Genomic DNA, 13,420 nt, shown 5'->3' on the forward strand with positions numbered 1-13,420 from the left:
AAGGAATCTATAGGAGTCGCTGCTTAAAAAAGTTGCATTGCACACCTGCCATTTGGAAGAAGGTGTCGGAGCCTGAAAATTGTCCAGGTTCGGGAGCAGCTTCTTCCCAACAACCATCAGGCTTTAATTGGACACTTCAACCTGCAATTAAGCTCTGAATTACATAGACTTGGGGCATTATTTTTGTCTTAGCATTATTATTGTTTGTTTGTGTTTTATATACTGAACTTTTTTGTTCTTTATTATGGTGTACACAGAGTACAATGTTTACATATCTGTTGCGCTGCTGTAAGCAAGAATTTAATTGTTCCGTTTGGGACATATGACACTCTTGACTTTTGTCTCTTGACTAAAAATGTCACCTAAGAAACCATTTGTAATTTAAAAGTTTTTTGCAATATTATTTCAGAAGTACCTAAGGATTGTACCGTGACTAATTGTTGCAACAACATGCGATGTTAAAGGCTCCTGATGTCGGTCTGCCTCTGTGGAGAAAGCACACAGTACCATTGCTTCCTTGGCCCTCTAAGTTTATCATCAACAATGGACTGTGTTAGTTTAATTTACCAGCTATCCTCCAGTACCTTAAAGAGTAATTATGAAAGATAGAGTTCTGACAGATGTATCACAAGGAAATTGTGCTTCGTGCTGTGATCTTTTAAAAGGAGAAATTCCTCCGGCAACAGCATGGGAAAACCGTACACACGTGCCGTGATCACAAGTCATTTGGGATCTCTGCTGTTAAGCATCTCCAGCTCCAAAGAGGCTACAGAAAATTCTTGTTCGGATGCAGGCATTCAATGTAAAGATTCAGTAATATCTATGATAAAGACATCCTATCACTAACACTTAGTTTTCTCCAGGACGTAAATTGAGACAATCAGCATGGTAAGATGTTTTCAGATCTCTCGCCCATTGTAGGAGAAGGTTACCACAGACAACATTGCTTGAAGCAGGATGGAAAAAGTGCGAGGTCGAGCAAGTTCTCAGGACATACCTCCACCTGAGAGATGAACTGGACACCTAAATAAGTCTGATTCTTAGAGGCAAAAGGATAATTGTCCCAAAGGAACAGCAGGATCAAACATTTATTCCTTACATTTTGGATGAAATCATTGCCTCTGCAGAGGAGGAGAAAATATCAACTGACCAAAGGTGAATAGGAATGGTCAGTATCATTGTGCAGAAATGCAAGACCTGCAGATCTCCAGAAAGGAACTGAGCAAAGGGAGACACACTGGTGCAACAGTAGAGTTGCTGCCTGACATCACCAGATACCCGGGTTCAATCCGGACTATGGGCACAGTCTGTATGGAATTTGTACGTTCTCCCTGTGATCTTGTGAGCTTTCTCCAGGTGCTCCAGTTTCCACCCACATTATAAAGACGTGCAGGTCAGTAGGTTAATTGGCTTCTGTAAATTGTCCCTAGTGTGTAGGATAGAACTAATGTATGGGTGATCGTTAGTCAGTGTGCACTCAGTGGGTCGAAGGGCCTGTTTACATGCTGTATCTCCAAACTAAACAAAGAAAATATTGACTGAATCCCAGAGAGACCCAGGATAAAAATCAGGTATGCGCTGATTCACCTGGACGGAGCTAAGCGTGTCTGGTGACAGTTGATTATGACTCTTATTTTGGGGAGCCGCATTTCTTAGAGAAAACTTATTTGTCGCCACATACTCCACATTCTATTTGACGTGAAGTGGTGGAAAAGGAACAAGTGCCATCTCGGGTGGACCATGGTGGAGGCTTGTTTGTCTGGTTACGGCTGGGATGATACCAAAGGATGCAGCCTTTAAATTGCAGAGCAAGAACCCCAACACACAACCTGAAGCCCCAGGAGACCTGCAACCATTCAGAGCTAGGTTTGGAAGATTGCTGACTCCTGTATCTCAGTGACCTTGTGCCAAGATAAATCACTTAAAGATTTGCAGATTTATAGATTTATATTTCTTTGTAGATGCACACCAAATGCTTGAGTAAAAGAAGGGTCCCAACCAAAATGCCACCTATTCCTATTCTTCAGAGATGCTGCTTGAACCACTGCTTGAAACTCCAGCATTTGGTATTTTTAGTTTTAGTTTTAGAGATACAGCACGGAAACAGGCCCACCAGCCCACCAGGCTCGCACTGACCAGTGATCCCTGCACATTACATCATCCTGCACACACCAGGGACAATTAACATTTATACCAAGACAATTCACCTACAAACCTGTATGTCTTTGGAATGTGGGAGGAAAACGAAGATCTCGGAGAGAATGCACGTGGTCACGGGGAGAATGTACAAACTCCGTACAGACAGCATCCATAGTCAGGATCTAACCCAGATCTCTGGTGCTGCAAGCGCTGTGAGGCAGCAGCTCTACTGCTATGCCACCCGTGCCGCCCTATCTAGCTTCAGTGTAAACCAGCATGGCGGTTCCTCCCTACACAGTTTATTTGGATCTTATTTTCTACGTTTTGCTTTTCATTATTAAAGGAAGAATGTAACCTATATATCACGTGTAGTATTGGTAGTGTACCACTGAAGCATTGTGCCCATGAATAATTGGACTCTGTTGAAATAATGGTTTGTACATGAAGCTCCTGTGAATCTGTTTGCCTCTGTGCCGCAAGGACATAGTTAAAAACATGTCCTTACTCTCAGTAAGGTCATTATCAACAAAATATTTGGGTTGTTAGTTTAATTTGCCTTATATAATCCAGTAGACTGAGAAAGATACTGAGGCCACATTAATTCACACAGCATGCATGCACTCACCTTGTGCCACCTTCCCAGCCCCTTTAGTGGGAGATTGCTTATTGAAGTATTGAAAGTGATAATGAGTGGAACCTTTGCAACTTTCTCCCTTGGTTACAGCAGATGATTAATGATGTGTGCCCAATGTAGGTGGCTGCTTGTGTCAGTGCAGGCTGGCTCTGGGACGAAGATTGGGTGCATTTTAGCCTACATTTTCCGTAACAGCTTTTTTTTCTAATTAGACAATGTCTAGCATAGAATTCGAAAGATAAGGCACCCTTCTTCCTCATCATATCTTCCGATAAATAGCATAAGCGATTTAGGAATTTCTTCTGTGCCCTGACCGACTATTCTCTGATTGTGTGCGAGCTGACAGAACATTCATCATTGGTGTCATTGATGATGTTCAAGCATGAGACTGGCAGTCGTAAACAAACATCATACTTTAAAAAAAAATAACAGCTCAGCATTTGCTTATTTATGATCGGGATTTTAAAGCTTTCTCCTCTTGGTTTTGGCCTTGGTTTTTCCCAAGTTATGAGGCTAAATATGACCTGTAAAAGTGAACTAAAACAGAGGACAGGTGATGCAATGCGTTTCTGGAGAGAAAATGGAGAATATAATAAAAATACGTATCTACTGCCCATATCATAACTTGTACAAGTTTCTGGTTCCCAGAGCCTTAGTTTCAAAATTTAAAATCCTCAATAATCATAGTCATACAGCATGGAAACGAGCCCTTCGGCCCAACTTGCCCATACTGACCAACATGTCCCATCAACACAAGTCCCCTTGCCTTCTTTTGGTCGATATACCTCTAAACCTTTCCTATCCATGTACCGACCTCGGAGGACCGGCCGCGGGCCCGGTGGACGATATCGTCGGGAGCTCGCAGGTTGGTGACCTGGTGTCCGGAGCTCCCGCGACAACAGCTGTGTCCTCTGGACTGGAGGGCCGCAGCTTCGGCGGCTTCGCCCACCCCGGGCCGCGGAGCTGAACCGGCCCGTTCGCGGAGCTTGGATTCAGCCGCGGGACTGACATCACTTACCATCGCCCGGCGGGGTCACAACATCCGAGGCCTGGATCGCCTCGGCGCAGAGGGAGAATAAGTAGGGAAGAGACATAGACTTAAGACTTTTGCCTTCCATCACAGTGAGGGGTATTCACCTCACTGTGGTGGATGTTAATTTGTGTTTTTTGTGTGTGTTTTTGCCATTTTTTACTATATGTAGGACTGCAAGGCAACAAAATGTAGTTCAGACCACAAGGTCTGAATGACAATAAAGGCTACTTTACTTTACTTTACTTTTTTACCTGTCCAAATGTTTCTTAAACCTGCAGATAGTACCAAGTCAAAATCCATTCAGCTGCCCAGATCCCAGGGTGTGAATTTCTTTCCTGGTTTTCTTAATCTCTTTCGTCCTTTTGAGGTGTTCCTCAAAACCTACACTTTGATCAGGCTTTTAGCTGTAACATATTGCACAATTCTTTGAATGCTCCCGAGAAATGTCATCCAATATTATACTTTAGCTGCAAGCTCTTATAGATGCAATATCTTGTCGAGCCAATCATGTCATATTTCTAAATGTTCTTACTGCCTTAAGGATGTTTTAAGGGATCTTGTGCCGAGGTCAGCCGGGTTTTATTTACCCACGAGAACCTTTTTTTCCCCTCTAGATTAGTCACCTATGTTTTCATTTGCAAAATGTATGTTTCATTCACTTTCATTTCCAGCAAGGGGAGGAATAGCTGGATAAGTATGTTCTTTGTACACAGAAGCAAAATATAACAGATGTTGGAAATTAAAAATAAATGTTGGAATGAATCATCAAAGGTAGACAGCATCTATAGAAAGAGAACTCATGACAATGTTTCAAGTCAATGATCAGGTCAGGTGTCAGGGGTTATGGGGAGAAGGCAGGGGAACGGGATTAGGAGGGAGAGATAGATCAGCCATAATTGAATGGCAGAGTAGACTTTATTGGCCAAATGGCCTAATTCTGCTCCTATCATCTATGACCTTATGACCTTGCATCAGAAATTGTGTGAAGGCAAGATAGGCACAGATTCCAAAATATAATTTCTGACCTCAAACTGGTGCTACACTCCCTGTTTTCATGTTCTCCCTATTTGCCTGGCGGATGAGAGATGCAACCACACTGTCCTGCTCACTAATGTGATAGTTAGCACAGCTTATGTCACAAATGGATGCATGAATTCTGCACATCATATTGGGAAAAATGTAATGCCTCCAATCCCTATAAAATCCTGGGATAACAAACCGAATCTTGCAGCTTCTGGACACAGTCGGGAAGAAGATTCAAGCCATTCTGTGCAGTTTCAATGTCAATTACATTCTGTCAATGGGGAAAGAAAGGGAAGGATTGGAGAACTGAAAAATATGCTTTGATTAAAATGTATATTTATGCACCTGCTTTCGATTTAAAGTGCCCCCTCAGGGCAAACTACAAGCGGCAACAACAATAATAAAATAACGCAGCTCTTATTAACTGCTACATATATTACAGTAATAACTGACATTTTGATTTGAATGTCTGTCTCCTCTTCATTATTCAAACGTGTGATCGCTAAATTCACAGTGAATCAGTGCATTTTCCATTCCAATAAAATACTGACACAAACCCAATATAAATGGCTGCATTGCGCATGTATCATTCCACGCACCTTTTAATCGTCTCGTCAAGACATTTTTGCAAAAGGGCTTCGAGATGTCTTGACAATTAATTGCTTTTAACCGGAAGAACTATTAGCACGGGAACACTGCCACATTTCAGAATATTGAAAAAGGATGACTTCCTCATCATCGACTTCCCTGCAGCTTAAGAAAAACGAGGGTGTTCTGTATCTAATTGCTTTGACACTCTCCCCTGCATATCATACTTGTATAGGAAAGACCACCAAATAACACGTTATACTATTTTGTTTTCAGAAGAGAACACTGGGTGCCCAGCAATGAAAGCTTCCAAGCAAAAGTAAGAAATACAGACATAACATGGCCCCTTTCAATTCTGCTGGTTTCATTATACCTTGAATCAATTCATCTGAACACTCCCAAAGTGTATGCAAAATCAAAGACCTGAAACAAATTAAAGTACCGATACACATTTTTGCCTTTTACTTAAACCAAAGATAAAATCTAAGATTTCAGTCCAGAATTGATTATTCCCTGCAGGCTTTTGTCTAATATTTCAGAAAGCTGTTGATAGAACATTATAGCTGTACATTCCCTGGGTAGGTGTTCGGTGGAGGAGTTACTATTCTCAGCAGAGCTCGGGGAAATAGAGAGTAATAATTTGAGACGTACTGAGCAGGTGCCTAAAATGAAAATTTCCATGTTGGGAATTAGGGTGTCCATGTCAGACTCTAATCTCAAAAGGCCCATGTTCTTTAGTGCTCTGTGCTCTTTCAATATTATTAAGGCTGAATTTGAAATGCAGAATGTAAGAGGAAGGAAAACCATTTCAATGAGGTTGTGAGAAAAATGCAGCAATGCCATTGTTAATCTTTTAACTTTTAAAATATTTTAATCAACAACAACATAAAGTGTCTTTAACAGAGTGAAAGCGCTTTTCAGGAGCTTTTGCAAAAAAAAAATGTCAAATCACATTGAGACTTCAACAACATGTGGTAGGGCTCTAGGGGCTAGTGGAATCAAGGGATATGGGGAGAAGGCAGGCACGGGTTATTGATTGGGGATGATCAGTTGTGATCACAATGAATGGCAGTGCTGGCTCGAAGGACCGAATGGCCTCCTACTGCACCTATGTTTCTATGTTTTCTATTATAAGGGGTTTAAAGATAGAGATATGGAAGCTTCAAGCCATAGCACTCAAGGGTTTCACCACCAATACTGAGTGATGAAAATCAAGATGCATCAGTGAGAAGAACAAGAGTCACAGAGTGATATAGTATGGAAACAGGCCCTTCGGCCCAACTCGTCCACACCGGCCAACAATGCCGCAGCTACACTAGTCACACTTGCCTGCGCTTGGTCCATATCCCTCCAAACCTGTCCTATCCGTGTACCTGTCTAACTGTTTCTTAAACAATTGGATAGTCCCAGCCTCAGCTACTTCCTCTGGCAGCTTGCTCCATACACCCACCACCCAATGTGTGAAAAAGTTACCCCTCTGATTACTATTAAATCTTTTCGCCTTCACCTTGAACCTACGTCCTCTGGTCCCTGATTCCCTAATGGACCTGACCCACTTATGCAATTTTTGGGCGACTCCAGGCGACTGCCGCAAATTTTCAACAGTGGCGACAATTGTTGGGGTCGTAGGTTGACGTAGGTGTAGTCGTAGGTTGTCGCCAGGTATCGTAGGTGAATTCCATTAAAATTAGTCCCTGGCAGTCACCTAAAGAGTTGCCTAAGTGGGATAGGCCCATTACTCTGGGCAAAGACTGTGCATCTGCCTGATCTATTCCTCTCATGATTTTATACACCTCTATAAGATCTCCCCTCATCCTCCTGTGCTCCAAGGAACTGAGATCCAGCCTAATCAACCTCTCCCTATAGCTCACGCCCTCTAGTCCTGGCAACATCCTCGTAAATCTTTTCTGAACCCTTTCAAGCTTGACAATATCTTTCCAATAACATGGTGCCCAGAACTGAACATAATATTCTAAATGCGGTCTCACCAACGTCTTATACAACTGCAACATGACCTCGCAACTTTTATACTCAATACTCTGACTGATGAAGGCCAAAGTACGAAAAGGCTTTTTGACCACCTTATCTACCTGCGACTCGACCTTCATGGAACCATGCACCTGTACTCCTACATCCCTCTGCTTTGCAACACTACCCAGAGGCCTACCATTTGCTGTGTAGATCCTGCCCTTGTTCGACATCCCAAAATGCAACACCTCACACTCCTCTGTATTAAATTCCGTCAACCATCCCTCCGCCCACCTGGCCAATGGATTCAGATCCTGCTTCAATCGTCCACAACCATCTTCACTATCTGCAAAACCACTAACTTTTGTATCATCAGCAAACTTGCTGTTAGAGTTAGAGTTCTCAGATATTTGTAAAGTGCAGAGATGAGAAACCTTGTGGGTACACAAAAATGCTGGAGAAACTCAGCGGGTGCAGCAGCATCAATGGAGCAAGGGAAATAGGCAACGTTTCGGGCCGAAACCCTTCTTCAGACTGATGGGGGTGGCGGGAGAAGAAAGGAAAAAGGAGGAGGAGGAGCCCGAGGGCTGAGGGATGGGAGGAGACAGCCCGAGGGCTGAGGAGGGGGAGGAGACAGCAAGGGCTAACACAATTGGGAGAATTCAATGTTCATCCCCGCAGGATGCAGACTCCCCAAGCGGAATATGAGGTGCTATTCCTCCAATTTCCGGTGTTGCTCACTCTGGCCATGGAGGAGACCCAGGACAGAGAGGTCGGTTGGGGAATGGGAGGGGGAGTTGAAGTGCTGAGCCACCGGGAGGTCAGGTAGGTTCTTGCGGACTGAGCGGAGGTGTTAGGCGAAACGATCGCCCAACCTCCGCTTGGTCTCACCGATGTAGATCAGCTGACATCTAGAGCAGCGGATGCAATAGATAAGGTTGGAGGAGATACAGGTGAACCTCTGTCGTACCTGGAACGGCTGCTTGGATCCTTGAATGGAGTCGAGGGGGGAGGTGAAGGGACAGGTTTTGCATCTCTTGCGGTTTCAACGGAAAGTGCCCGGGGAGGGGGTGGTGTGGGAGGGAAGGGAAGAATTGACAAGGGAGTTATGGAGGGAGCGGTCTTTGCGGAAGGCAGACAGGGGAGGAGATGGGAAGATCTGGCGAGTGGTGGGATCAGGTTGGAAGCGGTGGAAATGGCGGAGGATTATTTGTTGTATGTGACGGCTGGTGGGGTGAAAGGTGAGGACCAGGGGGACCCTGCCCTAGTTGCGACTGCAGGGATGGGGAGAGAGAGCAGTGTTACGGGGTATGGAAGAGACCCTGGTGCGAGCCTCATCTATGGTGGAGGAGGGGAACCCCCGTTCCCTGAAGAATGAGGACATTTCAGATGCCCTGGTGTGGAACGCCTCATCCTGGGAGCAGATGCGGCGTAGACGGAGGAATTGGGAGTAGGGGATGGAGTTCTTACAGGAAGCAGGGTGGGAAGAAGTGTAGTCCAGATAGCCATGGGAGTCAGTAGGTTTATAGTGGATGTCGGTCAGAAGTCTATCACCTGCGATGGAGATAGTGAGGTCAAGGAATGGTAGGGAAGTGTCGGAAATAGTCCAGGTGTATTTGAGTGCCGGATGGAAGTTGGTGGTGAAGTGGATGAAGTCAGTCAGTTGTGTGTGGGTGCAGGAGGTGGCACCAAAGCAGTCGTCAATGTAGTGGAGGTAGAGGTCGGGGATGGGGCCCTGGTACGTATTGAACAAGGATTGTTCGACATACCCGACAAAGAGGCAGGCGTAGCTGGGGCCCATGCGTGTGCCCAAACCTTGTGGTTGTGGAGGGATTTTAAGTAATGAAGCCAGCTGGTCCTGGCTGTCCTACATTATGTGCTGATGCATCCCTGTGCTTGGCGTTTCACCACTTGCATATTTCTGTAAAAGAGACTGCAAAGTGCCACTGTTGCATTGACATTCAGACAGCGTTTTTCTACCTGTAAATCCACGGGGACAGAGACACTGGAAGCCTCCAGGCATATTATAGCAGCTGCCATTGTTCAGACAAGGTAGAAGCTCGCATTCATTCACATCCAGTTCACATAAAATCCCGTGGTATCCCACTGTACAATTGCACTGGAACCTGAGGGGAGAAATGCACAGACAAGCACAAATTACATCAATAATATCAATTAACCAAGTGTGCGCGTGATAAAAATACCTTTCATGTTATCCAACTGCACATTGATTTAGGTCTTGGTTCTATTGACATACAGAGGTGGTATAATTAGTTGAAACTTAATTTTTATTTGGACTACGACCAGCGCAAAGTTAATTTGTTCCAGACGTTCCCTGACTTTGAACAGAGGTTGTATCAGATAGCAAGTTAAAATTACAGTAATTTCAAATCACAAAGGGTATAACTACAGACTAAGATTGGATGGAAAGCCTTTGTGAGTATTAATGGTTCTGTCTTAATTCAACTTACTCCAAATCAGACGACTCCCTTTATGCCAAGCCCTGTTTCATGCTTAGTCTGCTAGCCGGCGTTACATATATCACACAAACATTATTTTTTTTTTGTACCAATAATCATTTATTTAATGACAATCACAATACGAAAACCAAAAATAAACTAAAACTGTGGTAACACATCCACCACCATAGTACAAAATCACTAAATTATCTACATTTTCAAACAACTATGTTACAATCCTTGCAAATATATTAAATAACTACGATACAACTGTCCCTCTCTGAAACCACCTGGGTGCGGATGTAACCCCGGAAAAGGGGCAAGCATCTAGCTCAGGCAAAGCCCTCTTCCGCCTGGTTCCGTAACTCGCGGATGGCCAGCTTGGCCAGGCGTAGGAGCAACCCAACCAGGACATCTTCGGTCCTGCCCACTGCCTAGATCCCGTCACCAGTCCTTCGGCCGCTGACAGCAGAGCCACTCCGCCCCCTACGGACCCTAGGTGGAGTAGCTATGCTCCTTGCTCTCCGGACCCTGGCTACAAGGGACACTCTACTGGTCCCTCACACGTTATTCTTAAAGCAATTACAGAATTTTCCACAAAACAGTATTTCGAAGGAAGAGTAACATCTAAGATGGGTGTAATGAGGGAGAAAACCGGAGCACCCGGAGGAAACCCATGCAGTCACAGGGGGAACAAGCAAACTCTGAGTTGGACAACAAGAGCCAACACCAGTTGTGTCCGAGTCAGGTGGTTGCAGATTGAAATCTCAGTTCAGAGGAACAGATATGAAACACTATTTTATCCCGACGATGGGTCAGAGGCGAGAGTACATTGCGTTGAGCTACTATAGCCCTTTGTAAGAAGGCGAATGACAGCACCAACGTGTTAAATCAGAAATGTTTGCAATTTGTACATATTGGTGAGAAAATTATTTTATTTTCACTCTGATGAGGAATGCTGCCTTATCAGAGGTGTTGTTTTTTGAGGGAGACATGAATCAACGAACTGTGCAGCACAGTGGCACAATAGTAGAGATACTGGTACCTTACAGCACCAGAGACCCAGGATCGATCTTGCATGGAATTTGTTGGGTTCTCATTGTGACCTGGTGAGTTTTCTCGGGGTGCTCCAAATTTCTTCTACATTCCAAAGACATGCAGGTTTGTAGGTTCATTGCCTTTTGTAAATTGCCCTTGTACATAGGATAGAACTAGTGTACTGGTGATCACTGGTTGGCATAGACTCAATGTGCTGAAGGGCCTGTTGCTCCAACATCTCTAAAACAACGTGCTGGTTTGTAGGTTAATTGGCTTCTGTAAATTGCCCCTGGTATGTAGGATGCAAAATTGGAGTAATATTGTGGAAGAACATATTAATGTGCTTCCTTACTTAATTTTGATTGGAATTAAACAAGGTAACGATAAGGGTGTTTGGATTTGACAATAGGCATCTCTCATTAACCAGGTGTAGAAGAGGTTTGTGACAATGGGTAAAGTAAGCTTAGACATATTACCTCTTGTCTAGGAATGTGTTGAAGGGTGGATGGTAAACCTAAACATGAAATAGTAGATGGAGATAAGGAAGCTTGTTTCTCTCAGCAGTGTGTTACAGTAGACCACCTGGGCCCCCTACTGCTAGTAGCGTAGATACGTTGCAGTAAATGGGGGGTTTATGATTGGCTCGGAGTGGAGATGGTGGCACGGTCCACCTAAAAGTTGAGATAGAATAATGTCAAGATGCCCTTGTATTATGTTGGACTTGCATTAACCATCTGTTGTTGAATCGGATTGACATAAACAAAAAAGTATGTTATGACTAATGAAATAATTGGTACCCATGTAGTAGATAGTATATTTTTGTATAGTTGTATCTAATAAAAAACAAAAATTGTTTACTGCACAGTATACAGCTTGCAAAAGTTTTCATACCCCTTGAACTTTTCCACATTTTGTCACGTTACAACCACAAACGTAAATGTATTTTATTGGGATTTTATGTGATAGACCAACACAAAGTGGTGCATAATTGTGAAGTGGAAGGAAAATGATACATGGTTTTCAACTTTTTTTACAAATAAAAAACTGAAAAGTGTGGCGTGCAAAAGTATTCAGCCCCCCTGAGTCAATACTTTGTAGAACCACCTTTCACTGCAATTACAGCTGCAAGTCTTTTGGGGTATGTCTCTACCAGCTTTGCACATCTAGAGACTGACATTTTTGCCCATTCTTCTTTGCAAAATAGCTCAAGCTCAGTCAGATTGGATGGAGAGCGTCTGTGAACAGCAATTTTCAAGTCTTGCCAGAGATTCTCAATTGGATTTAGGTCTGGACTTTGACTGGACTTTGACTGGGCCATTCTAACACATGAATATGCTTTGATCTAAACCATTCCATTGTAGCTCTGGCTGTATGTTTAGGGTCGTTGTCCAGCTGGAAGGTGATCCTCCGCCCCAGTCTCAAGCCTTTTGCAGATTCTAACAGGTTTTCTTCCAAGATTGCCCTGTATTTGGCTCCATCTTCCCATCAACTCTGACCAGCTTCCCTGTCCCTGCTGAAGAAAAGCATCCCCACAGCATGATGCTGCCACCACCATGTTTCACAGTGGGGATGCTGTGTTCAGGGTGATGTGCAGTGTTAGTTTTCCGCCACACATAGCGTTTTGCATTTAGGCCAAAAACTTCAATTTTGGTCTCATCTGATCAGAGCACCTTCCTCCACATGTTTGCTGTGTCCCCCACATGGCTTGTGGCAAACTGCAAACGGGACTTCTTATGGCTTTTTTTTCAACAATGGCTTTCTTCTTGCCACTCTTCCACAAAGGCCCGATTTGTGGAGTGCACGACTAATAGTTGTCCTGTGGACAGATTCTCCCACCTGAGCTGTAGATCTCTGCAGCTCCTCCAGAGTTACCATGGGCCTCTTGGCTGCTTCTCCGATCAATGCTCTCCTTGCCCGGCCTGTCAGTTTAGGTGGACGGCCATGTCTTGGTAGGTTTGCAGTTGTGCCATACTCTTTCCATTTTCGGAGGATGGATTGAACAGTGCTCCGTGAGATGTTCAAAGCTTGGGATATTATTTTATAACCTAACCCTGCTTTAAACTTATCCACAACTTTATCCCTGACCTGCCTGGTGTGTTCCTTGGGCTTCATGATGCTGTTTGTTCACTAATGTTCTCTAACAAACCTCTGAGGCCTTCACAGAACAGCTGTATTTATACTGAGATTAGATTACACACAAGTGGACTCTATTTACTAATTAGGTGACTTCTGAAGGCATTTGGTTGCACTGGATTTTATTTAGGGGTATCAGAGTAAAGGGGGCTGAATACTTTTGCACGCCACACTTTTCAGTTTTTTATTTGTAAAAAAATTTGAAAACCATGTATCATTTTCCTTCCACTTCACAATTATGCGCCACTTTGTGTTGGTCTATCACATAAAATCCCAATAAAATACATTTACGTTTGTGGTTGTAACATGACAAAATGTGGAAAAGTTCAAGGGGTATGAATACTTTTGCAAGCCACTGTAACTGTCGGCTAATTCTGCGGTGGAGTCAGGGAATTTACAAGGTTA

The 13,420-nt window shown here is 43.8% G+C and overlaps 1 protein-coding gene across 1 annotated transcript in view; it reads right to left on the bottom strand.

Moving 5' to 3' along the window:
* LOC116973781 (fibropellin-1-like) overlaps positions 1 to 13,420 on the bottom strand; it is an 86,958-nt gene that overhangs the window by 63,213 nt on the left and 10,325 nt on the right. Inside the window, exon 3 of the mRNA XM_033022089.1 lies at positions 9,366 to 9,511. Within this exon, the coding sequence (XP_032877980.1) occupies positions 9,366 to 9,511 (146 nt within the window). The remainder of the gene's footprint in view (positions 1 to 9,365; positions 9,512 to 13,420) is intronic.

Source organism: Amblyraja radiata, chromosome 5 (genome assembly GCF_010909765.2).
Source record: "Amblyraja radiata isolate CabotCenter1 chromosome 5, sAmbRad1.1.pri, whole genome shotgun sequence".
Classification (NCBI taxonomy): Eukaryota; Metazoa; Chordata; class Chondrichthyes; order Rajiformes; family Rajidae; genus Amblyraja; species Amblyraja radiata.